Source organism: Pseudonaja textilis, chromosome 2 (assembly GCF_049901715.1).
Source record: "Pseudonaja textilis isolate UNSWEBS1 chromosome 2, rPseTex1.2, whole genome shotgun sequence".
Classification (NCBI taxonomy): Eukaryota; Metazoa; Chordata; class Lepidosauria; order Squamata; family Elapidae; genus Pseudonaja; species Pseudonaja textilis.
Window position 1 is genome coordinate 83,902,619 of NC_141991.1, and position 26,747 is coordinate 83,929,365.

General features: G+C 34.8%; 1 protein-coding gene across 7 annotated transcripts in view; it reads left to right on the forward strand.

Annotated features, from left to right (window-relative positions):
• Positions 1-26,747, forward strand: part of TCERG1 (transcription elongation regulator 1) — a 40,509-nt gene that overhangs the window by 2,953 nt on the left and 10,809 nt on the right. For 4 of the 7 annotated variants that reach the window (XM_026696399.2, XM_026696403.2, XM_026696402.2 and 1 more), the window contains exons 2-15: positions 1,322-1,547; positions 3,549-3,692; positions 4,466-4,715; positions 7,401-7,643; positions 12,887-12,949; positions 14,172-14,372; positions 16,363-16,478; positions 17,805-17,893; positions 18,180-18,340; positions 19,911-19,977; positions 20,208-20,343; positions 21,931-22,020; positions 24,183-24,301; positions 26,283-26,433. In XM_026696399.2, coding sequence (XP_026552184.2) covers positions 1,322-1,547; positions 3,549-3,692; positions 4,466-4,715; positions 7,401-7,643; positions 12,887-12,949; positions 14,172-14,372; positions 16,363-16,478; positions 17,805-17,893; positions 18,180-18,340; positions 19,911-19,977; positions 20,208-20,343; positions 21,931-22,020; positions 24,183-24,301; positions 26,283-26,433 — 2,056 coding nt within the window. The remainder of the gene's footprint in view (positions 1-1,321; positions 1,548-3,548; positions 3,693-4,465; positions 4,716-7,400; positions 7,644-12,886; positions 12,950-14,171; positions 14,373-16,362; positions 16,479-17,804; positions 17,894-18,179; positions 18,341-19,910; positions 19,978-20,207; positions 20,344-21,930; positions 22,021-24,182; positions 24,302-26,282; positions 26,434-26,747) is intronic. The other 3 variants (XM_026696400.2, XM_087924496.1, XM_087924495.1) reach the window with 1 other exon arrangement.

The window sequence follows — 26,747 nt, forward strand, 5'->3', positions numbered from 1 at the left end:
CTTATATTATTTGCCTTAATGCCAGAATTTGAGCAATGATTATGTCCAGTGAACAGTGGAGAAAGGTAATGGATGTTTTTATTTTGTGAAAGTGCTGTATTCTATTGTCTCTTCTGAGCCTGAATAGGTTTTTCTAGATGCCTACTATGAACTAAACTGAAAATATGTGTAAACATAGGAAAGAATAAGGCACATGTTCCGTTGAATGTCATGTTGTCTGTCCATCCCCCCAACCCCCAATTATTGATTTAGAGGAAGTTTCAGAACACACTTGCTTCAGTTTGTATAAAATTAGTAGTCATGAGAGGATTTGCTTTTGCATTCTGTATCTGCATGACAAACAGGAAAAACCTAACTTTTTCTATAAGTTTTGGTTCAGGAGTTAAACTTATCTTTTCAAAGAGTTCATGTCATGTAATGTTTGTCTTTTATGATTGTAGATGCATTTACTCTTTGGAAAAGCTAACCCAATCAGATTTCAGGGTGGTTATATTTACTGTAAGCGAATTGTACTTATCTATAAGCAATTAAATACTTCATAAGGATATCTAATGAGACATGTGGAAGGGTTAAAATGCCACAAACCAGATGTTGCACTGTTTCCCTCCACCCCCACCCCCCCATTTCTAGCTATAATTTATGGGCTTGAAGTTTAAATGGGCAGAGGCTATCACATTGGCTTCACCAATGTTACAAGCATAATAAAATCTGTATATGTTCATCTTTCATGTCTTGTCAGATAATGAATTTACATTCTTAAGCATATGAATTTGGACAAATTTGAAATGAGCAGGTATTAAATATGTGTCTGTTTATTACCTTATAAACTTTATTTTCAATTTTGAAAAATTTGAATACACACACATTTACTAAAGTATTTTTGCAGTGGGCTAGGTTGCACATTGGGTTTAGTATACTGTACGCAAATTCTGCTCTAACAAGTGAAAATAAAGTAGATATAAAGTAGATATTCTCATGCAGTTATGTTTAGCACACCCATTCATGTTATGATATTGTTGGGTGTCTTGTTATTATGATAATTTATTTGGAAATCATTGATATCTGTAGGAAAGGTATGTGATTCTTATCTCATGTCTGAGATACTTTGCCATTAGGGGGGAATCTTGCATAGTATCTTTTCAGTCTAAGTAATTCCTGCTTAGCTACTGGTTCATAGTAATTTAAAAGGTGAAAACAAAGCCTCCCCAAAAGTTTGGAGTCTCAGTATTCGTGAGAATTTCTGTGAGTTTATTTCATTACATGCATAACAGCAGTGCCTTTTGATAATGAACAAGTTCTTTTTCTTTTGGTTTGCTGACAGAATGGCTCAACAACAAGCACTGAGATTTCGTGGTCCGGCTCCTCCCCCAAACACTGTTATGAGAGGCCCACCACCACTTATGCGTCCTCCACCACCTTTTGGTATGATGAGAGGCCCACCTCCACCACCTCGGCCTCCTTTTGGACGTCCTCCATTTGATCCAAATATGCCTCCGATGCCACCACCTGGAGGAATTCCTCCTCCTATGGGACCTCCACATTTACAGGTAAAAGGTTTATGAGTTTTATTGCTCAAGTCTTTGTAAGATGTGATTATTCTGACTGCTGAAAATACATTGTAATACATTTACAATGAAAAGCTTTTCTGAACTGCAGACTTGGTTCTTACTGAGTTCCAATTTTGTCCTCTTATTCATGGATAGCATGGCTGTGGGGCCTGATGGAAGGGATAAGTGGGAGGGGAGGGCTATAGCATCCCTCTGGTCGGTCCGATGGTGCTATGACCATGCTATGAGCATGGGTGCTATGGTGATCGTAACTTCAGCACTAGCTCATAAGTAACATTTGAGGGTGTCCATCGTAACGTCAAATGGTGGGTAAGCAGCTAGTTGTAAGTCAAGGGCTATCTGTACCAACTAGATCTTCTTCATTAGGACTGTGCCTTTAAGGTCTGTCACCTGAACCTTGCTTTAATTTTTGATTCATTTTTATTGGCTTATCAACTGTTTGGTTTTAATAAAATGTTCTTTTCCATATCTGCTAGAGGTATAGGAGGCCCATTTTCCAGGCAGACTGGTCCCTCACAATTGCTTAATTGTTCCCTCTGAACTTTTACAGTGTTTATTATTGTATTATATCTGTGCCAGAAAACTTATGATATAATTTTGGAGGAATTAACATACGCACAGAGTAAGTGGATTATTTGAAAATAATTATTTTCTAGAAAATTTAAGGATTATATCAAGATCTTGCACAGTTATGGGACGTCTTTCATGGAGAGGCTTAGGCTTGCCAGACATCCGCATTGGTTTGATGTAATGAAGGTCTTACACATTTCCCAGACTTTTTACTTCTATGTCTTAGCAGAATGTTAATTTTTTTTTTTTATTGAGGTTAATGCTCTTCTAATTTTATTCATTTGTGCAATTTATCTACCACCCCAATCTTGACAGTCTCTAAGTAGTTTACAAATATATTCAAATATGAATAAAGTAAAATTACATTTTAAAATACTTATTGTCCGGACTTCAACCTGTCACCTGGGGATTTTAAGTCCAAGATGGTCCAGGAATTCATGGCTTCTATGTCAATTATGGACTTGCACCAAGTAAATGAGGGTGTGATCAATGTGGGGTGGGATTGCATGCTAGATTCGGTTTTGGTTTTGTAACATGGTCTAATTTTGGAAAGTATTGCCATCAGCCTGTTGCTATGAACAGATCACTCTCCGATTGCCTTCTGGTTTGGTAGCATCACTCCCTCCAGGAGGTAGCGTCACTGTTCAGTTCCAATGGGACATCAGGATTTTCTCTGAGAATCTGGTAGGCAGCTTAGCCTGGGTGGATGCTGATGAGGGTGGGTAGGTGATGAGAGTGGATTGTTCTTATGAGACTTCTTTCTGTGTGCAGATCCAAAGGTGCATCTTGGTTTTCTGGGTTTCTCAGGGAAATGAAACACCAGAAGGAATGTTTAGAGCACTCTTGCAGAAGTCAAACAATGAATCTATCTGAACACAGATAACAGCCCACATTTTGGCTTACAGTATTTTGTGATGATAAGGGCTGGAAAATGCTGTTATTTCTTCACCCTTTTTGCATCTGGCAGTAACTACCTTGCAGTCCTGGTTAGGGTAACCTATTGCCTCCTGGGAAGTTAAGGGTCCTAGGAATAGCCATAAGGCCATAGTGAGTAACATTCATGCTATCTGTCAGAGTTAGACTCTGACTGGGAAGATTCCAAGTGAGTTGCCAGTTTTGTAATATTATCCTGGTTGAGTTTTATTCTGTGAAGAGCTTGCCTTGAGCTCCTGAATAAAAGGCAGGATATACATCAAAGTAGGAAGAGTTTATGAAAAATTGCTAACAATTGTGTTTGTTTTTGGAACTATACTATATAAGCTCTGCTTTCCTGTAATATGAAATGTTCTGTGTTACTTTTTCCTCTTCCATGATATTCTTGTTTCTTTTACATGAGCTACCATATTTCTCTAGGAAATAACACTTCTGGATTAAGAGTGTTTGATGTATTACTATTATTTCTATTCATAGAGACCACCTTTTATGCCTCCTCCTATGCCACCTCCTCCTGGCATGATGTTTCCTCCAGGGATGCCACCTGTAACTGCCCCTGGAACACCAACTATGCCACCTAATGAAGAGATATGGGTAGAAAACAAAACTCCAGATGGAAAGGTCAGAGTTATATCTATCAATAATTACAACAGTAATTGTTATGTTAGCAAATGAAATGGAATTTTTTTTGCATAGCCTAAACAATTTCAATCCGTGCATTCTGTTGGAATGTTTTATATTCTAAATGTTTGAGAACATTCATAACTAAAAACCACTCTTCACTGCTCAAAGATGTTGATTGGCATGGGTAATCAATTTTATTAAATTGGCCAATTGGAACATTTAATTATTTTAAATCACATTTTAAATTCTTATAAACTATGGAAAGAGAAGTTAAAAACAGTTTTTTTAAATTAAATTTATTTGTTATCCATCTTAACCATCAGACTACTCTGGGTATTTACAACAGTAGAACATTCTCATTCTCTCTCTCTCTCTCTCTCTGTGTGTGTGTGTGTGTGTGTGTCTGTGTAAAATGTAAATATAACAATAAAACAATAAAAATAAATAATGAAAATATGGTAATATGATTTAAAAGATGGACAAATAGGGAGCAGAATGCACAGGAGGGTAAGACCATTCTGCTATTAATAACCATTGGTATTCCCCCATTGGATCCCAGATCAACCAGCAGAGCCACATTTTCAGACTCTTACAGAAAGACAGGCGGGTGTAGAATAAACCTTATCCTGGGAGTGAGTGTGGTAGGATGTTATGTGCTGCCTATACGAACTACCATCATTTTAGGTTGAAGTTAAATTAAAAATTATGGCTAGATAGTATAGGATGAATGGAAAATTATGTGGAATAACAAAGATATAATTTTCTCCTAGGTTTATTATTATAATGCACGGACACGTGAATCAGCGTGGACTAAACCTGATGGAGTGAAAGTTATTCAACAGTCTGAATTAACCCCAATGTTAGCTGCTCAAGCTCAGGCCCAGGCCCAGGCTGTAGGTGCCTCAACACCAACTACTAGTAGTCCTTCATCAGCAGTATCTCCATCTACATCATCGAGTAGCTTGTCTTCTACTACATCTACCACTACAACAGCAACTTCGGTTTCACAAACAGTTTCCAGTGAGTAAAATAGAGGGCTGGGGAAACTTATAAACATGGGAAATAATTTATTATGTAATTTTTTTTATCAATATTATTATTAGGTCTTCATGTATATGCCTTTGGTACACATAGGATTATCATTTATGTTGTTAATCAGTTAAGTAGAGCATTGTTTAGTACATCTGCATGGATGTAAACAATCTAGCTTTTTTGAGGGGTAGTTTTGTAAATGAGTTAGTTATTTAATTTGTGCACCTATCCTATGTGCATATTGTTGCACTCCACGGTCTCTATGGTTATTTATATCACATTTAAAATAATCTTATTCTTTTAACAGGAAAAAAAAAACATTCTTTAAAAAAGGAAATGTATTTTTTCAGTTTTTTTTCAACTTTATTTTTTTGATACAGATACTAAATCTGAGGTAATACAAGTAATAAAATCTTTACATGCCTTGCTGGCTTAAACATGTAATTGGTGAAATTCTGCCTCAAAGTAGAATTTTAGAACAATTTCCCTGTTTGCTTATTACAGCCAACGTCATTAGTAGGGAAATGTGTGATAGTAATCTCTAGGCTTGTACTGTGCTTTGAATCTGATCTTCAAAATCCACTACAATATGTGAATGTAGCACTGATTTGCAATACCTTGTAAACACCTGGGCATGCTCATAGGAACAGCATGACTATTTTAAGATGTTGAAAACAGTGCTATATTTGTACTTCTGTATGCTCTGAAGCACACTTTGAAACACCGTACCTTTCAATTCCTTAACTGAATTGGTAATGGAATGTATACTTTTGCTCAAGAGAGGAAAAAACCTGCAAGCTTACTTGCTTCAAAGGTGTTCATATTTCACAAATAGATATTTGACTTCTGTTGGCCTTTGTTATTAAGGGATCAGCTGGTGACAGTCCTAATCTGTTAAACTATATGTATGCATACATATCCAGTTGCAAAGTGTAAGAACAATAACAATGCTTAATAATATAAAAACACATCATTATCTGTCCCAAAATAACCACAGTTAATAGTTTCCAAAGCACTGTTTTAGCTTACCAAATAGAGAACAGCTAAAATTCTTGATTCTTCCATACGTTTAGCCCCTGTGGCCCTTCAAATATATTTCTTTCTTCTTTCTCTCCCTTCTCCTGAGTTTGATGACTCTGCAGCATTCCAAACTCATGGCAGTTCAAGGAAGAATGGTTTAAGCCCGTGGTCTTCAAACTTGACAGCTTTAAGCCTTGTAAACTTCAACTCCCAGAATTCCTCCTCCAATCATGTTAGCTCAGGAATTCTGGGAGTTGAAACCACAAGTCTTAAACTTGCCAAGTTTGAAGACCCTTGGTTTAAGCTTCTGAGAAGTGCTGTATGTTGTGGTATATTAACCATATTCAGCTGATCTTGTAGTATGATGAATATATGGTAGTGATTCATAAGAAATTTAACATGTTTCTTTGATGTATAAGTATGTGTTTTAATGTGAAGTGGTTAAGTGTGGTTTTGTGTCTTTCTTCATGTATATATACATATACACATCTCCCCAGAGTTCATTCCTACTCACCATCTGTAAATCAAGGAGAGGACAGGAAAAAAACCACTAGAGTTCAGTTTGTATATATATTTATTTAGTATACTTTTATTTTCCATCTGACTTTAAAGGATAAATATTTGGCAGTACAGACAATTTGTAAAAAGTGGCAATTCTTATGAACAATTGTTTATTTTTGTGACTATGGAAGCAATGAGAATGTTATTACGCTCTTCTATAAACTAGATTTACTTTTTTTAAATGGCAAAAATGCATGTGAGCTGCTAAAAAATTGAACACTTCCAGTTTGGGGAGGCATTGAACTTCTGAATTACTAAATGTATGTTTCCCCTTTTACTCTTTTTAGATCCATATAAAAATAACTTATTGAGTAAATAACTCTTAAATTAATCCAAATTGCTGGTTTTCCTGATTTCATTCAATCTATTTTATTTTCTTAAATGTAATACAGTATTGAAATATGTCAACCTATCCAATGTAGTATTAACTTTTAGTGCCAGCTGGAGGCACTGTAGGATTCTAAAACTTGCAATCTTTCAATTCAAACTTGAAAGATTGCTTTCCTTTTGGTTTGAAATGTTTTGATTCGTATTTCATATTTTCAAATAGTCTAAGCAACAGGGAAATTATCATCTTGGTATATATTTATATTATTACATCCACTTTTTAAGTGACTAAATATTTTTCTATTTAGTCAAGTAAAACAACAAAAATATCCATATAAACATTTTGCCATTGCTATAAAGGTTTGTTAGGTAATTTACAAAGAAAATGTGGAGGTGAAATATAACCATTTGAAAAAAATCTCAGTATTACTTATATTCAGAAGTATAGCTCACTTACGCTCTTGATATGAATATATGGATATAAGGTATCTTTTTAGAGTTACCCAGAATACTTATTTATTCTTTGAAGCAGAAATGCCTTTGAAAAAATAGAGCAACTTGAGGATGTTTGTTCTAACTTTTAAACCTGTTAAGCAAATTTTTAGTAAAATGAAAAAATTGTGTAAATTTTTAACCAGTCTCTTTGCAAATTGTTTATATATTTATAAATATACCCAGCTTTGCAAGGAAGTCTTAGTAAAGCCTATAAAATATACAATTTGTATTATATGATTCAGGGTTTCAGATGTTTGTTTTCTTTATCAGCACCTACAACACAAGACCAGACCCCCAGCTCAGCTGTTTCAGTTGCCACACCTTCAGTCAGTGTTTCAACCTCTGCTCCTTCTGCTACACCTGTGCAGACTGTCCCCCAGCCAGTCCCACAGACGCTGCCTCCTGCAGTTCCTCATGCAGTTCCTCAGCCAACAGCAGCAATACCTGCTTTTCCACCAGTAATGGTACCTCCATTTCGTGTTCCCCTTCCTGGCATGCCTATTCCACTTCCAGGTAAATTGGGAAACAATGACTGTCTTATTAGCCACATGTCCATGTTGTCAATTTGTTTGCACTCATGTGTCCACTGTGTATGCAATTTGCCTGAATCCTCTTCATTTAAAATTGATTGTTAAAATTTGGACTTTTTAGATAGGCTATTTTAAAGCATCCTCCCCCAGCTCTCAATATCTATTTTTATTAGAACGAAGCCACATTTTTTGCTTGAGCAGAATACATCTTATGTTTTAAAATGTATTTATTTCAACTAATATTTGGAAGAAATTCACCTTTTCTGTGATTTTCTGTTGCAATCCTTTAGAACTTAGCTTATGAATAAGTGGTCTTAAATTTAATTTAAAAAATGCTTTTGGGTAGCCAATGCAGGATTGTGACATAAGAATGAGATATTGAAAATGCTGTTATGGGTAGAAGAAAGTATTCATGTTAAACAAAACTGTATTCAGAGTTTTAAACTAATCACCTTAGAAGTTTATTATATTGTCAAAAATGAGTTTAAACTATACTTGGTAATAGCAGTATTTATTATTTAGAGAACAGAAGAACCTTTGAACTCATATATTATCTGATCATAACTTTCAACAGCCCGAGTCATCATGACCAATAATGAATGATGCTGAGAAGCGTAGTTCAGCATTGTGTACTAATTTAGGCCCTTTATGCATACACACACTTGATAAATATTAAGTTGATAAATTATAGAATTTTAGAATACGCATTAAGAGTTATTTTGATCACTGGTAATTATCAGGTGAAATGCATGATTAAAAAGAGCATAATACATGACATCATTTGTAGTTGGCTCCCATTCTATCCTTTTTACTCCTTTGTAAAGCTGTTCCTGAAATATGATTTGGCCAAATATGGTTTGGCCAAGAGAGTTCACAATTATGGACAGATATTTAGATATACACACACTGTACATACTGAAGTCTATTAGATTATTAGCATTTTCAATTACATAATTGGCCATTTAATATTTTTGTACTGATTTCCATTATTGCAAATATCAAAATGATTTGTAATCAACAATTAAAATACAAAATATAAACAGATTAAAATAGTATAACATTCAGTTAAAAACTAAGAGAAAGAACAGGGAAATTAAAAGCCATTTACATAAGGCTTGGGAAGAGATACAGACTTTAGTTCTGCATCTCAAATTATAGCCATAAGTTCCTCATGAATTTCAGGGAAGAGAGCTTTTCAGAGTAGAACATAATGTATCTTAAATTTCACTTGATTTATCCATTCTTCCATTTAAATTACTAGAATGTATAGTTTGCAAACTCAAAATGAAATCAACTGTTAGGTAGCTGTGCTTAAAAGGAGATAGCTATGTTAATGGGATTAAATGTTTTGTTAATAAACATATTTCTTTACTCAAATCTTTGTTTCTTCACTCCTTTCTTTGCCTGAATATCTAGTTCAGGCTAGAAAGCTATTGTTGACTAAGTACATGCAAGCTACTGTCTGTGGCTACTGTATTTTGACAAGCCAAGATTTAAAAGTCCAATTATAAATTCATGTCCTGGCTTTTTGGGAAACTATCAGGCATAGTTTCCTTGTTTGAATCTAATATAAACACATTGCTGCTTTTCTTGGCTTTTTTACTCTTTCCAAGTAGTAACCTAATCATAGAAATATATTTGAAAATGGATGTAACTACAGAGTTGGCTCTTTTATGAAAATGTTGCTAATATTGCAACCATTCTCAATTGCCTGGAAGTACTTTTTAGAATAGATACATACGCCAGTTTCATACTTTGACACCATCAGTGTCATGGGTCACATTTCAGAAACACTGGTTATTTATAATCTGTACTACTTGCCAAAATGTTGAATTTGTAGTGGAACTTGGCTTCTTTATAAGATACAAAGTGATGTTCTAGTAGCTATTTTGTAAAGTAGTATTCTCTAAAATATCAGCATGCATGATAATTTATCCTTAAGCTTGAAATGTTTCTGGGATATTCAGAATAGCAATTTTGCAACTGAAGTAGGAGGATTTTCAATTTCACCTATTAAAATAATTTAAAATACAAAAACTTTGCACAGCTGTTTATGCCACTGTGGTACATTTTTTCAATCTCTGTTACTTTAAAGTCCTGTCAGGTTAGAATTCTGTTTCATGACAGAAAAAATACCGGGTTGGAACATTTTAGATAATGAAAAATATTCTTGCATTTTGCTAATAAATAAAATCATTAATAAACAATTGAGAGATGTCTCAGTTTAGACTTTTTGTAATCCTAAAAGCTTTTTTGCTATCATAAAAGCTGGAATCTTTATTTTTAATCACATACTAAAGGGAAATATATATATTTGATCTGTTGAATAATTAAATAAACAATATTTTGCCTTTGAGTCAGTACAGACTCCTGGAGACTGCCTGGACTAGTTCCTGCAATTTTCTTGGCAAGATTTTGCAAGTGGTTTGCTCTTGCCTCCTTAGGGCTCAGAGTCAGAGGGTCTAGCTTAAGGACATCTAGCTGGCTTTGTGTCTAAGGTAAAATTAGAATTCTCTGTCTCCTGGTTTCTAGCCTGGTATTTTAACTACTACATCAAACTGGCTCTCTTTGAAAAACCAATGTAGCATAGTTTATACTACCATGTTTCTTATAAAATAAGGCCGGGTCTTATATTTTTTTGAGCTAGGCCATCTTTTGGGGGTGACTTAATTCCCCCCTTGCATCCTCATCTAGAGCGCCCCGTGGGCAGCCTCGCCACCAGCCACTCCTAACAGGTGAACATGGCAAAGTGCAGAGAGCTCCCTACTCCCACCAAACACCTTTGCTGCAAACCCAAGACCTTTGGCACCCATCGCTGTTGCTTTCCCTTCTGCCCATTCCGCCACCACGTTTGGAGCTGCCGCTTCCATGTTTGGAGTGTCACTGCCATTTGGAGTGCTGCCGCCATTTGGAACACCGCCGTCACATTTGGAGCTGCCACTTCAGTGTTTGGAGTGGCGGCGGCGCTCCAAATGGCGGTGGTGCTCCAAACAGCGGCAGTGCTCCAAACACGGAAGCGGCAGCTCCAAATGCGGACATGGCAACTCCAAACAGCAGCAGTGCTCCAAGCAGCGGTGGTGTTCCAAACGCAGAAGCGGCAGCTCCAAATGCAGAAGCGGCAGCTCCAAACGGCAGCGGTGCTCCAAACAGCAGTGGTGCTCCAAACGTGGAAGTGGCAGCTCCAAATGCGGTGGCGGCATGGGCCGAAGGGAAATCAACAGCGGCAGGCGCTGAAGGTCTTGGGTCTGCAGCAAAGGTGCTTGGCAGGAGTAGGGAGCTCTCCGCGCTCTGCCATGATCGCCCATTAGGAGCAGCTGGTGGCGAGGAATTGCTGCCCGCGGGGCGCTCCTAACGGCAAGTCCCCCTCACCCTTCCCCCCATTTTGCATGTTTTAAAATAGGCCTAAATTGGGGGGTAGGGGCTTAATTTCATTTTATGCCTAGAAAGCATGCTGCGTCTTCCTATTGGGGGAGGTCGTATTGTTGGAGAAACACGGTAGTATTTATAATATAAATGTAACTGCTGTTCCTTTGAATATTTCTTGTAAAAGGTAGCTATAATTTGTATGTCAAAGTTGACAAACTTACTGCTTTTTTTAAAAAAAAAAATTGTATGGATTCAATAGTCTTCCATACATATTTGTTAAGAATAACTTTTAAGTACAGTTGTGTACGTGGGTGTAATTTCCCCTAATTGAAAAAGGGCTTGTTCTTAATAAAAGTGTATAGGCCTTATTTTCAGAGTTGTTCAAACAATTTAGCATACACTCAAACCCTTACCGTTTTGCTTTATACAGAAGTAAAAGTTCTGCATCTTATTAGAAAAAATATCCCAAATATGCTTTTTCAAAAGATAACTGAACTTTCTTTGTTTTTCCTTGGACATTTTGCTTCTCGTCTAAGAAGCTTCTTCACTTCTAAACTGAAGAAGCTTCTTGAATGAGAACCGAAACATCTTCAAGGAAAAACAAAATCCAGTTGCTGTTTGAAAAAGCACCTTAGGGATAACAATGACTTGGCAACTGAGAATCCCCATAGACAATTAGAAAAAATAGCAGTTAATACAGGTTCTGGATCAATTTAATGATACTTTAACATTTTCTGTTGGACACTTGTGGAGAAGAATTTTATTTTATTTTTGCATATGTGCTTGAACTGAAAATTAATTTCTCATTTACTAAAATAGATGGGAGTGAACATATTGAAAAAGATTCAGAAAGTCCCAATTTTTCATTTTAAGTGTTAGGAGATATAATAACTATACCTCTGTTGCAATTATCTTCTTTAAATAATCTTTTGTGTGGAAACTCATTTTGTATATAATTTCCTCCCTTCTCTGTTCATTACTGGATGCCTAATGTTATGTGATCTGCAAATCAGTTTTTTAAATATAAAACATTTACCAACCTTGTTCCTTTCAACAAATATGCTTAACCAGATCTTTTCAGTTATCTTTACTTCATAGTAATTAGCAGAACCTCCCATATTTTGGGGAGCTTATTTGAAATTTAGATGAGAATTTTGAGGTGTAAAAAATTTTGAGGGGTACCAGACAGAGCTAATGTAGGCTGCTAATGAGCCATCAACTCAGCTTTTCTCTTTATTTCACCCTTATCTTATCACTTTATCTCAGTTTACTTCCTTGCCTACAATCTGGTCTTTCTTTCCCCTTCCAGACTGATACTTGACTTTTTAATCACATTTTGGCTTCTCACCACAAGCTTTCTGTTCTTGTTAAATATAAAACAGTCCAGTAAGCACTTATAACAGCCCTATTGAGCACAGTGGGACTTATTTCAAAGTAAACACACAAGAAAATTGATTTGTATAAGCTGTTCTTAAGTACTTGATAAAATTATGTAAACAGAGCAGAATAAGTATGATTTAGTCTCATAGCATTGCTTTGTAAGGGGGTGAAGAAGTGTGTCCTCATTGAGTTTAAACCCCCCGGGTTACTGTTAGATTTTTTTTTTTTAAAGAAAGGACTGGTGTCTTCCAAATCTTGCTCATTATAAAGCAAGCTTATTGTAAAACCAGTAATTTTCTGGCATGTCTTTAACAAAATACTATCACAAAACTGACTTTAAATCTTCCTACTTATTCCTTGTTGCCATTGGAAAAAAATGGCATGCTAAATTTCTAGCAGGAAATTGATACTGCTCAGATTCCCAGTGGTAGCTGACATACAGTGGCAGCTTTCCAACATGCTTGCTTGTCCATTTTACAGGTGTAGCAATGATGCAAATAGTCAGCTGCCCGTATGTAAAGACAGTCGCTACCACCAAGACCGGTAATTTTTTAAAAACATCTTAGTCTGTTTTGTCTGTAAGTTGGCATGGTAGTGAATGTTGTTGTTTTACCTTTTATTTGCTTTTTCCCAAATAACTGAATATTTATCTTTATTTTCAAAATATACTTATAAGTACAGATTTCACATGTAGCCAGCAAAAAACTCTCCCAATTAACTAAAATTATTAGTTTAATTATTGTAGTATGGATTTTCTGCAAGTTAAAATTACTCATGTGAATCTCTTCCATGTCCATGTTTTCTTTTTCTTTATGGGGATACAGTGCTTGGTTTTCCCTCTCCTGCCATTTGTACAGTGACCAGATCTTGTTTGCATGTTAGTGTGTTTGTGTTTGTGTATATATGTATATGTCTGATTTTAAACCAATATTATGAAGGTTGTTCTACATACCTGTATTTCATTAAAAATAGATTTATGTGACACTAAGCCTGTTATTTTTGTTAACGTAAGTACTTTATATTGATGTACTTAAAAGAAACATTCTTAATTGGCAACACAGCTCTAAAAAATCCTTAATATTATTCATTGAATTAAACTAGTGCTATTTAACCCAACAGCTATCTACACTTGTACTAAGTATTCCAAAACTGTTCTAAGTAGATATCAGGTCTAGAAATAAAATACTGTAAAGTTAATCTTTAGTAGAAATATTTTTCCTTTTAAAGAGGCAATCTGTCAAAATAGGAACATTTTTAATGTTCAAGTTGAAAAGACATAGAAAAACACTGATTCCTATAAATGGTTATTGCCATTGGTAGGAAATGGAATATTTTGTCTTTGGTTTTTCATGGCAGATCACATACTTTAACCAGGAAAAAGCATCAAAAGTGATATTTACTGATATTCACTGTGCAGTGGTTGGCCTTTTAAATTTTTCTTCTCTTAGTGATATTGAAAGTGCTTAATGCGAAAAACTAATGTAAACATTAGAAAACTTTTAAAGCATGAATGGTACAACTTCACATGATGTGTCGAATGCTAACTACAGTTTGTATTAGAAGTTGATGGTTATGAAATAAAGGAATGATAGTGATTAGAATTTGTGCTGGAAGCACACTTTACTATTTAGAAAAAATATATGAATTACTATTAGTAATGTCTCAATTTTCAGTTGCTTTATATATTGATTTTAGGTTGGTGGTTTTAATTTAATAGAGTTATTTTTCATCAATGTTTGCCTTTTTATTGCTCCTTCTTATGTAGGTGTCTTGCCAGGAATGGCTCCTCCTATTGTACCTATGATCCATCCTCAGGTTGCTATTGCCGCTTCACCTGCTGCATTGGCTGGAGCAACAGCAGTCTCTGAATGGACAGAGTACAAAACAGCAGATGGGAAGACATACTACTATAATAATAGGACCTTAGAATCAACATGGGAGAAGCCTCAAGAACTGAAAGAGAAAGGTACAATGTTTAGTTTTGGTTTGTATATACAATGTAAGTTGGTTCAGAAAATTAAGACAAATTGCAGGGAACAATGTAATGGATTCTGAGATTAAAACCAAGTGTACAATAAGTGGTTTCAAGACCAAATATGTACTTGTAAAAACAAAACCAGCCTTATTAATAACCTTCAGTTCAGGGAAGAGAAGGAGGAATTGCTGGTTTACAGTTATAATGATATTGGATAGTGAGAAGTTTGAAGAAAATGTCTAATGCATCTTGGAAGTCTCTGGCTTCTTTGTTGAAGAATTCATATAGGACACAGCCAAAAATATTGATGCCACTCACTATTTCTCAAAGCATCTCAATTTTCCATGAAAAAAATTTGTAACTGACACAAATAAATAACACCTATTTTTCTTTATTCTGCAGTTCTTAAAGCAGCCATTTGTTTTTCATGTATGACTTATGGCTGTAAATATTCACAATCCTATAAAATGTAGTATGTCTTTTTGGGTAGAGTAATGATTGCAGTAACAATGATTTGCGGAGGAGGGACTGAACAAAGCATTAACGTGAAGTGGGAAAGAGACATCACAATTGAAGATTGTCTTCAGTAAAGAATTTGATCAATAATAACTACCATAAAAGTGTTTATTTATTTGATGTTTTAATACATTGCAATGCTAATAAAAGACTTTTTTTCAGAATGTTATTTGTTTTACTAATTAGAACAAGTAAATTAACTTCTCAAGTTGTGTTTGTGTATTCTTTCATTGATTTTCCCAAGAAATGTATTGCTAAAGTAATACTTCTCTGAGTGCTATCGGATGAATGTTTATTTTTCATCAATAACTTTTCCTCATAGCAATAAATTTTCCATATAGCAAATTTGTATGTATACATTTCTAATAGTTACTTTGCTCATTCCTGTATATGTAATTGCTCATATCTGAATATTATTTTTAATGTAACTTGGTATTTACTGTCATTGCAAATAACCCTTTATCTAGAATCATTGCCTTTGCAATTTAAAAATGAATGAGTTGGCTGAAGGAATTAAATCCGGTCCTAAATCTGGTATCTGAAGTAGTACTTAAAACCATGTTTTTCCTGTGATTATCTTGAGTTCTGTATTGATATTATGTATATAAAGTGCTAGCCAACTCCATTAACTTTTAAAAGTAATTCTTCAAAATATTAATTTTTTCATAATTTGGAGTCAATCCATTTGTAGTAATCAATTTTTTCCAAGGATTGCTCTACTATATACAAATGAAAAATTGCCTCTGGCAAATACTGAGTATCTAATTTGCTTTGGACATTTTTAATCATTTTGTATGGTTAATATATAGGTGTTTTATTCTGAAGACTTTTTTAGGATTTTCTCCTGTTCTCCAACATTGTGTTAATCTTCTATAATCCTCTTCGTTAAAAAAAATAATTTTGTCTCATAATTTTGATATTTTTTTCTTTGTCTAGCTAGCTATCTGGTATTATTTTGCCTCTGTGTATTTGAGAACTATAGATGTATGATTTCCTGGGTTCTATTTCTTCTGTGCTTTCCTGTAAAGAAACTTAAATCTTATAACTCAATCTTCATTCAGTAAAATAATCTGTTTTTAGAAGTAGGTTTTAAAAAGCTAAGATACCAGGTATTTAACAGGGTAGGAAAACTCAGAGTAAAAACCAGCTGCATCCTTATGTAGATTGAAAATGGTGAAACCAAACTACACTAGGCCATAAAAAAACAATCATTACAATTCTTGCAGTGTTCAGAACTTGGAAAATGAGATTCTTCATTTTCATTCATCTTCGTGTAACTTCTGTCCTAAAGAATTCTTAGTCGTTGAAGGTACAGTCTTCATTGCCTTTAACTTGGGGGTGGGAGGGTTTTATAAAGCTGATTTTGATAATTTTGCTCAGAAAATGAGTTTGAATGTATATCAGTGGAAAGTAAAAGATATAGAGCAGATGGAAAGTAAATAAAGAAATTATACATTTTTCTTAGAAAAAGTAGAAGAAAAGATGAAAGATAGCATTAAAGAACCCGTTGAAGATCCTTTGCCTATGGAAACAGAAGAGGAAGAACCCAAAATGGAACCAATCAAGGAACTTATAAAGGAGGTAAAAGCGCTGATATACTAAAAGTCTAATTTGATATCTGTTTGTTTCTTTTAAGAACAAAGTGAAATCAAGAGAAAGATAAACTAATACCACTTTGAAATAACTTATTGAACTTATCTGCCATTTAGATGATTTCTAATGCTAACTGCATAGTTTTTATATTTTATCATCTTATTTATAAGTATTGTTTAATATTACAGATTATATGAAGAAACAAAGAACGGTGTTAAGATTTGTTCCAAAATATTGCAATTGCAGATATTGGGAGTATATTTTAAAATACATATTCAGTACTTTATATATAGAAAACTTGCCAATTATATTTTGAAATGTACAAATAAAGTGAATATTAGAAGCACAGAATTTAGACTTTATGAAATTTAAGTCTTCAGTAGGTTTACTGCTGAGATTTTAATAAACAGTTGGGTTGATTTAAGTGGTTATTTAAAAGGCATTTTTAAAAAGTCCTAAATAGAACTTAGAAATTCCTGCTGATCATCAGTTCTCATCATCATTTGGTATATTCTGAAATGTACCAAATATTGAGAGAAGCACTCTGGCATTCTTTCACAGAAGAGTGGTGAATTAGTGATGATTGGTCCCCTATCTGTAGAAACATAGGCACCGGATTGGAAGCCTTCCAGATGTAGGGGAACTTGTTTCATTAATGGAAAGAAGGCTAGCTCTAACTCATTATTTTCTAAAAATGTGTTTAATTTTTATTCAGTCTCAGTATAAATTAACTAATCTATCCTAATTTAGAAAATAGTTGTAATGTTTGTTGAAAGCATTTTTGTTATTGCACATATATCAGATCTAATATTTTTATTTGTTTGTGACTATTTACACTAGATCTTGCACAAGTTATGTTACATTAATGTAATCATTAGTATATGAATATGAAGTGACTTCTATGCAAGATACAGAGTTTGTAAAGACACAGATGTATATGATAATAATGTTAAATGTTAGGACTTTAGGGATCTCTTCTTCCTAAAACAACAGCCTGGTATCTTCTATGTAAGTGGAGGAAAGGCAGTCCTGAGGGTTACTTGCAGTTTTGAAACTACCATTTTAATTTCTTGTTTCATTGCAATCCCACCTTTCTCCAGTGGAAAAAGTTAAAAATATCTAATGAAGATGCAGCCCTTGATTCAAGGTATTTTGGTAGAGATAACAGAGAAGCTTTTAATTTCACAGATTACATGTTGAGGTGGTGGGAGAAATGCTTCTCATCTCTATAGGAGAAAAACTGTTATTGTTCTTTCTTTGCTAGTGTTGTATAAATAACCACTGAATCGTCTGTCTTGGAATCTGTTCATCTAGGAGCCAAAAGAAGAAGAAATGACTGAAGAAGAGAAAGCTGCTCAGAAAGCAAAACCTGTAGCTACTACACCTATACCTGGTACTCCCTGGTATGTAGGCTTTGTTCTCAAATCAATAGTATGGAGAAGGTGGTGACTGACCACTTTGATTTTGTTGGAAAGAAAATGGTCAAGTGCACAGTGTTTCCAGGAGTTGAATTCAACTTCAAGGAGATTTTACTTACTATTTAAAAAAACTTTATTAAGTTTACTGTTAGCTCTACTCTACATAGTCTATAAAAATAAAAAGCATTTTCTTGGTTGTTAACTTTCATATAAAATTAAATATTATTTAAACCCTGCTATAATTATATAATATACTCTATCTTTTTTCTAGGTGTGTGGTATGGACAGGTGATGAACGGGTTTTCTTTTATAACCCTACCACTAGACTATCAATGTGGGATCGACCAGATGATTTAATAGGAAGAGCAGATGTGGATAAAATTATTCAAGAACCTCCCCATAAAAAAGGGATGGATGAAGGAAAAAAACTAAGTAAGGCTAAAAGTCACTTATTTGTTCAATTCTGACAGGTTACTTATTAAATTTTACATACGATATGAAGGAATATAATATAATATGCCTAGAAATAGTTGTGATTGGTCTGCAGTTTGGGGAATTAAATAAGATTATTTGTCAATAACTGTAAACTAGATCTGTGTCCTTTCTGGCTCCTTCAGGAAGCCAGGCATAGTATGAGCAGCTTGATTCAGGAAATTGCTAAACCTTCTCTGAGAGAAAAGAGTAACACATACATTTAAAATAGTTTATATTAAACAGCAACCATCCTACTCAATCTTTGCTCAATCTTTAGTCATCCATTTTTATGGAAGTCTGTTCAGAGATTCATCTATAAAAGATACTAAAAGTAACTTTCTCAAACACGGTCATGTTATGGGACAGAAACAGCATTGGTTACCCCGGTTGAGTTTAAAGCTTCTGCTCAAGCAACAGTTGAAGATTATGTCTGGGGTTTGGTTTGCCCAGATTTTACTGGTTGCTAACCCACAGTAATTGTTGAGTTGATCACATATTTGCTCTATTGTTAACACTCTACATGGAATAGAATTATCTACATGGAGATAATTCAAAGAACTGTTTCAAAGCACTGGTAAGTAAAACCCTTCATTGCAGAATAACACTGATTTTGAAGTTTCTTTGGTTATACACTGCCCAGAATGTTTGGGAAAAAATCACAAATAAAAGAAATGCAGAGCCAAATCATCCACATTTGATAAGTGTCTAACTATTGGGAGTACCTTTTCCCAAATTTTTACACAAGGCATTTAAGATGCTAGGAAGGTAAAGAGCATTTTCTTCAGAAGATTTCAACAACTGAGTCGGTTCATGCAGGAAAGATGGCTTCTTAGGTAATTTGGTCTTAAATAATATAAGTTTCTAGAGGTTATAAACAGTATTCTCAGGTATGACTGAAACTCATAATCTACCAAAGAAATTATAGTCTGAGGTTCTTTGGTGGTCCTAGTATTATGTAAAATAGTTGTGTATTGTTCAAGTGATAAGTAAATTCAAAGATAGTATCAATTAGTCCTTTCATTGATTTGAATCTTTCTTGGAAAGATTTATGGATTAAATTTAAAAAAAAATGTGGATTTTTAAACTTTAACTGGAGCCGTATGTTGTTGAAAAATATATTGAATTTTAAGATACTAAGATACCAGAGTAGAATAGTATTTTTTAATTATAATATGGGATATATTTCATTTATGCTGTGGGATTTAATTATAATATGGGATATAGAGACAATTTGGTCGAATAGTTAAAGCACAGGCTAGAAACCACAAGACTGAGTTCTCGTCCCATTTTAGGCATGTTTGGACTAGTCACAGTCTTTCAGCCTGCAACATCAGACAACTTGGTCTGTCAATTCCTATCACATCCAATGGGGATCAACACCCAGTTGAACTTAAAAAAAACAACAGATCTGCATTTGTGGGAAAATGGTAGGAAGAAATGTAAAATTTGTATGTGGACATTAATTAGGCATAACTAATACATTTAAATGGTGATCTATAGAGTAAAAATAGGTATTTTTTTTTTTCAGTGAAAGATGAGCATGAAATGTTAGAAGAAGCCAATGATGATGAGCCTATTAAAACAAAGAAGCGGAAGTAAGTTTCTATATGAAAGGAAGAATGCACACGATCAACTTCTCTGTGACTATAAAGCTAAATTAACTATTTCTTATTTCTGAACTCAGAATGAAGAAGTAGTTGTCTTGAGTATAAAGAACATATCATTGACTTGTAATATTGGTCCAAAATGAGTTTTGATGAAATTGGTGGCTTACAGCTTTGATAAATAAATGAATAGAATCCTACTATATGTTTTTATTTTATAGGAAAGAAGATAACAAAGACATGGATTCGGAAAAAGAGGCTGCCATGGAGGCAGAAATTAAAGCTGCTCGAGAAAGAGCCATTGTCCCTCTCGAGGCTCGAATGAAACAGTTCAAAGACATGCTCCTGGAAAGAGGGGTCAGAAACAATTCTCAGATTAAATTTCTGTGAATTTTTCGAAGTATTTCATTGTTTATGCAATCAGTGAGGACCATTTCCTAAATTGATGAGATAGAATAGAATTCTTTATTGGCCAGGGGTGATTGGACACACAAGGAATTTGTCTTTGGTGCATAAATTGCCATATGCTCTAATACAGCGGTGGCTAATCTTTTGGGGCTCCTGTGCCAAAAATTGTGCCAGCACCCAGAAGGCAGTGCACGTTCCCCCCCGCCCCCCCACATGCGCGCGTAATCCCCCATGCCTCCTTACCTGCACTGCGCCTCCCAGCTGATTTTCGGCCCATTTGAGGCCTTTTCCGGCCTCCCAAGGGCTTGAGGCAAGCCTCTGCAGCCTTTGCAGGCCGAAAAATTGGCCCGTTTTGTTACTTCCAGTATTTCTGGAAATACCGGAAGTGATGAAACCGGCCTATTTTTCAGGCTGCAAAGGCTTCCCTCAAGCCCTTGGGAGGCCGGAAAAGGCCTCAAATGGGCCGAACATCACATGGGAGGCACGTACATGCATGGTGAGGTAAGTTTGCCTGGGGTTCACATTCCTGTACAAATGGCTGTGCATGCCACCTGTGGCACGTGTGCCACAAGTTTGTCGTCACAACTCCAATATAAATAGTGAAAAAGGTTGGTCTCCAATCTTTCCCCTCTATTGTTGAGAAAACAATTGTTCTACAGTTACAGAATACTAAAAGAAGCATAGTCTGGATTCTTTTCAGTCAGATTTAGACCTGAGTGTGAAATCAAAGCACATTAGTCACTCTTGTTTATGACTTTTAATGGGACCAGAAGGGCAAAAGTGTGACTATCTTGGTCCTGTTATATTGATTGATGGATATAATTACACTAATTTGAATTTTATTTTAAGCTTATTATATTAATATTGCTGTGCTAAGGCAATTATTTAATGTGTTATTCATATCTACCCCTACTACCATTGTCAAAAACACGTTTAGTACTGCTTGATTAATGAATAGTGTTTGCAGTTAGGGAATAAACAAAATTATCTTTTTTAAAAGGTCTGCATGCACTTTGCTTAAGCAACTAAGCATATTTGTAAGGAAACATCTGGTTTTGGTGCACTTTCGATGAAATGTCAGAATCTAATTTATTGAGCTTTCAGAATCTTCCCTTTTACATGCTAGAATTGATTGTATGCATAGCTCTTCAATTTATGAGGAGAAAGTGAAATTTCTGATCATTCTGCAGAGACCTAAGAAAGCAAAGAAAGTTAGAACCAGAACTTCAAGGCTTTCTTTTGATATAGCAGTTTTTAAATGTCACACAGTAGTGGTCATTTTAATGAGTAATTAGATATGTGTTAGTTCTCTGTAATTATGTAGAAGTTTTCAGAGCCAATTAGTGTGGAAATTGGCTCTGCTGACTTCCTGCAGTTCATCATCTATTAGTGATGAAACTGCTGTAAAGATTTCAGCCATAACTTCTTTCTAGTAGAAGTCCTGTAGATTTCAAGCAGAATTGCACAACTTGTATCTTTTTGCCTGAATTTAATTGCCTGCAAAATCATTACTTTTCCCCACTTCATTTGTTAAAGGTTTCTGCTTTTTCTACATGGGAAAAAGAGCTACACAAAATTGTTTTTGATCCCCGTTACCTCCTTCTTAACCCCAAGGAAAGGAAACAGGTAAAAGAAAAGGTCTTTTAAATAAATTATGTGTTATATTCATATAATAAAATACAAAAAGAGAGCTTTTAAAGGTTGAAATGTTTGAAAACATTTGAGGCTGTTTACAACACAGTTTATTCTTCTAATAATATTCTTTGTTAATATCTGGAAGGTTTTAAATGACTGAAGTTTAAATTATATAGAAGAAGGAGAAAAACTTCTAAAACAGTATTTTCTATTGAGAACAAGAAGCTTCATCCTTCAACAAATTATATAGGTACTGTTTTGAATAGTTACAAACAAGAAATACTTATTTCAGATAAATTGCACCAAACTAATATCTATAGAAATAAATCAAAACACCAAACAAACGTTGATTGCAAAAGATGCTGAATTACTGTAGTTAGATGCAAAACTTTCCAAAGAAGGATAAATTATTCTAACATATGTCTATGGAGTTTCTCAGTCATCCAGGTCATGGTTGTTCCAAAGGCGCTTTTTTTCAGGAGGCAGTTGGACTTTCTTGTTTTTTCTTTGAAGCTGTTTCACTTCTCATTCAAGAAGCTTCTTCAGCTCTGACTGGATGGTGGGGAATGGAAGGATTTATATTCCTTGCAGACTGCTGGTCATTTGCATTCTTTTAGAGGGGTTTATCTATGTCCTCAGGGTCGTGGAGCCTTCTTGGCTACAGGATATTTTCTGCCCTGTGTCCCTTTCCTGTTGAAGACAAGGACAAGCTATTGAGGATGAGTCTGTATTGTCTGCATCTCAAACTGAAATCTTATATAAAACACACACACACACACACACACACACACACACACACACACTTATTAATAGAGCCACCTCAGAATCAAGATGGTTTCATGAGTATCTTCTACCAAATCATATGATCTATCTTAGATATAACTTCATCTTACCCAAACAATTCATTACAATAATAATAAAAACAATAATATATCTTAGGACTGTGCAAAGCAATGAAAATAGATACTTCACAAGTACATTAACCCCAAAGGAACATCTCTCAAAGTGTCAAAGTTGCTGTGCCCTTCACAAAAAGTTAACAGCTGTTTTGAAAGTTCTTCATATGAATGTGCATTCGGAGCATACTTTTTTCACTGACAGGTACAGTGGGAGTGTTCTCTTTGCATGTGTATGCGTGCAGAGATAACTAGACAACCTTTGAAGCAGTTATGCAAGCTTGCTAAGGATGCCTAAGGATTTATTTTGAATAAATATTAAATTAGTTATTTATTGCAGTACAGAAGAAATTATTTCTGCCCAGGTTTTAGATTGTCTGCTTCCATGTTGGTCTTCAGCTCTGCAGCCTGCAGAGGGTCAGGATCTCTTAACATTTTCAGATAGTAGTGGAAGGAAGGAACGTTTGCTTGTTAGAGCATATTCCATTAATCTGACTTTGGAATCTTACTTTTGGAAAATTTCCTTGACATATAAATTTACATGCATTTCTTATTGAAAGCAAACATCTGTTTAAGTCAGTTTCTTTCTGCTCCTATAATTTGTCGCATTAAAAAATAGCAGTAAAACTGCTTTTTATACGATGTCTTGGTGTAAAAGTTGTTACTGAAAGATACTCATTTCAGTGAGTTTGTGATTCACTGCACTGATCCCTTAATATTATTAATATTTATTGAATTTACATTGCCACCTTTTCGCCCATGGTAACTCAAGGCGGCTTACAAAATATAAAACCACATTTAAAACAATGAAACCAATAAAAAGAACCACCAAAATTAATATAATAAAGTCACCCCCAGCTCCTGCCCCAGCAACAGAAGATCACATGAGCCATTTAATGAGCTCCATCCCACTCTGAGTTCCCCAGGCCACTGGCAGAACCACGTGTTCAGCGCCTTCTGGAAGAGTATTAGAGTAGGGGCCGTTCTAATCTCTGGGGGAATGATGTTCCAAAGAGAGGGAGCCACCACAGAGAAGGCCCTTCTTTTGGGTCCCACCTTTTTTTTAAATCTCCCTTGGGGATGGGACCCACAGTATTCCCTGCCTTCCTGTTCTAATGGGTCGGGTAGATGTGACTGGTAAGAGACAGTCTCTCATATATTCTTTGATATTTTGTTACATCATCACAAATAGGTAATCCTAGACTTTGCTTTGTTCTCTTGCAATAATGTTCCAAATTAAATTTGCTATTTATTCAGGTATTTGATCAGTATGTAAAAACTAGGGCAGAAGAAGAACGCAAAGAAAAGAAAAATAAAATAATGCAGGCCAAAGAAGATTTCAAGAAAACGATGGAAGAAGCAAAGATTAATCCTAGGTAAGTCAGTCTCTTTCCCTCCCCCATCCCAGTTTTAATTATAACCTGAACTCTTAATACATGTTGACTTTCAGAAAATGAAGGAATCCTGACTGTTCCACGAGAATGAATTTATTAACTCTAGTAAACCTGGCTACTGTAATGTTTCCTAAATCTAGCTAACCATTGACAATCCTAATATAGAAAATACATTATGTAATGGAGGACTTGCTCCTTTTTACAATGTTAATACTGAATGCCTTATAAGAACTGCTGGTGATACTTCACAGTATTTTTTAAAAAATCTATTTTACCTACTTCAACAAACTACATTCCTGGATCCTTTTGCCATCCGATTGTCAACAAAGGGAAAGACTTATGTGGTCATTCAGCTAGTTGGCTGTAGTTGGCTGTTAATGTCCAAGTGGGTTTCTGCAGATAAGTCATATTGTACACATGATACCTTTAATACATTGTTAGACTGTATATAATTATTACTTTTTTAGAGAACTGTTCAATTTTATTTTACCTAAACTAGTTAGGAATTAGTTTGCATGAACTCTCAGTTCTTTGCTATCTGCTGGCTTATTTTCAGTTGTGTTTATTTTGCTTGAATTGACTTACTATCCTCAAAGACCTCTTTGATTAGGCTTCTGATCCTTAATACTGTTAATTGGGATTCAGCTCCACTGAACACAGATGAATTGAATTTTGAATCAGTAAGCATATATTTACATTGAAGTTCTGGAATACAATACAATTGTAAATTTTTTATAGCTTAATATTTGGAATAACTGTAATACTGAATTTGAATATAATTGTTTTAGTATAGTTGTCCTTTTTCATAATTTAATCTCTGTAATTCCAAATTGCCGTTTTTATTTCAAAGGGTGTAGAAATCATAAAGTTAGCTCTGATTTGTCCTTTTGTGAATAGAAAGCCTTCTTTCCTTGATGGAAGGGCCCAAATCAAGGAGGGGTTGCTGCTGGAAAAAGGAAAAATAAGGAAATGTTAACTTCTTCCAGTAGGAGAATTTCACTGCAAGTAGTCTGCATCAAATCTGTTACTATATACTTAATGTTCGGTTTTGATCATCAGTAAGCATATATTTACATTGAAGTTCTGGAATACAATACAATTGTCATTATAGTGTAGCTTTCCCCCTCCCCCATTTTAGTTCAAGGTAACGATGATGTCCCTTTGGACACCTACATTCCTTGAAAGTCATCTCTATATTTTCTGTGCTTACAAATTTATGCCCAGACTAGTTTTTGCAGGTCATTTTATTTAGCATAGGCTTAAGTTCTCTTCTAAATAATAGAACAAGCTACCAAATTCTTCTCTTGTTTTAATTTACCCTACAGCAACAGTAGGCGGGATTTCCCAAGTCTAATTATTTCCATGCTGTGATGAAAACATTCATAGGATTATAATGTCTCACGTAATCTCGGGGTCAGATTAGCATCAGATCTTGGAAAAAGCACAATAATGGTTTTTTTTTTAAGGTAAGTGGCAGTATTATATCTACTGCACGTCTGAAATTTGGAATCTGGCCCTGAAGGTGAGAATATCTTGTAGCAAAACTACAAGAAGACAAAGTGTGAAGCTTGGCAGATACTGCTACTAATTTCACACCTGGTACAATTGGATGGCAAATGAGTACTGTTAATTTTTTAATTCATAACTTTGAATTTCAGGACCAGTGAATAAGGAATTTCCATTCAACAAGTATTGTGCAGTTGCTGGAAATTTTATTCTACATGTATATTCTGTATAAATCAAAAATATGCAAGGCTGCCCTTGCAGATTTTTGGTGAAATAAAAAAGTCTGTCCCTTTTTTCATGAAAATAAATATTCTACCTCTTGGATGTACAGCTGAAGGGAAGATAATTATGTAATAGTGTTTAGCACACACTTTGTAGCAGAATACAAATATGTGTTTAGAATACATTTCCAGTTAAGAAAGCTCTGCCAAATCAGTATACTTACCATTTTTTACAGAACTACTTTTAGTGAATTTGCAGCCAAGCATGCTAAAGATTCACGTTTCAAAGCAATTGAAAAAATGAAAGACCGAGAAGCCTTGTTTAATGAATTTATCACAGCAGCAAGAAAGAAGGAAAAAGAAGATTCGAAGACCAGAGGAGAGAAGGTAAGATTTTCATATGAAGATCATAAAAGCAGTATGAATGAGAGGGACTCATGCTAGGCTTCCAGGTTCCCATTGCTGGAAATGCCATTTTCACTATTTTCTTGTCTTTTGGCCTCATAATTTTGCATCTAAACTCAGAAGAACATCATTTCCTAGAAGATGTAGTAGTTTACCCCTTCTTCCAGAATCAAGAATTTAGTTTTAAATTGCTGGAGAACGCATCTTGCTGGAAAACTCTAATCAAACTATTGCTAAACAAATCTTTAGTTCTGTGTATCAGATTCTGAGACCTTCCTGTGGGCAGATTTTAAATG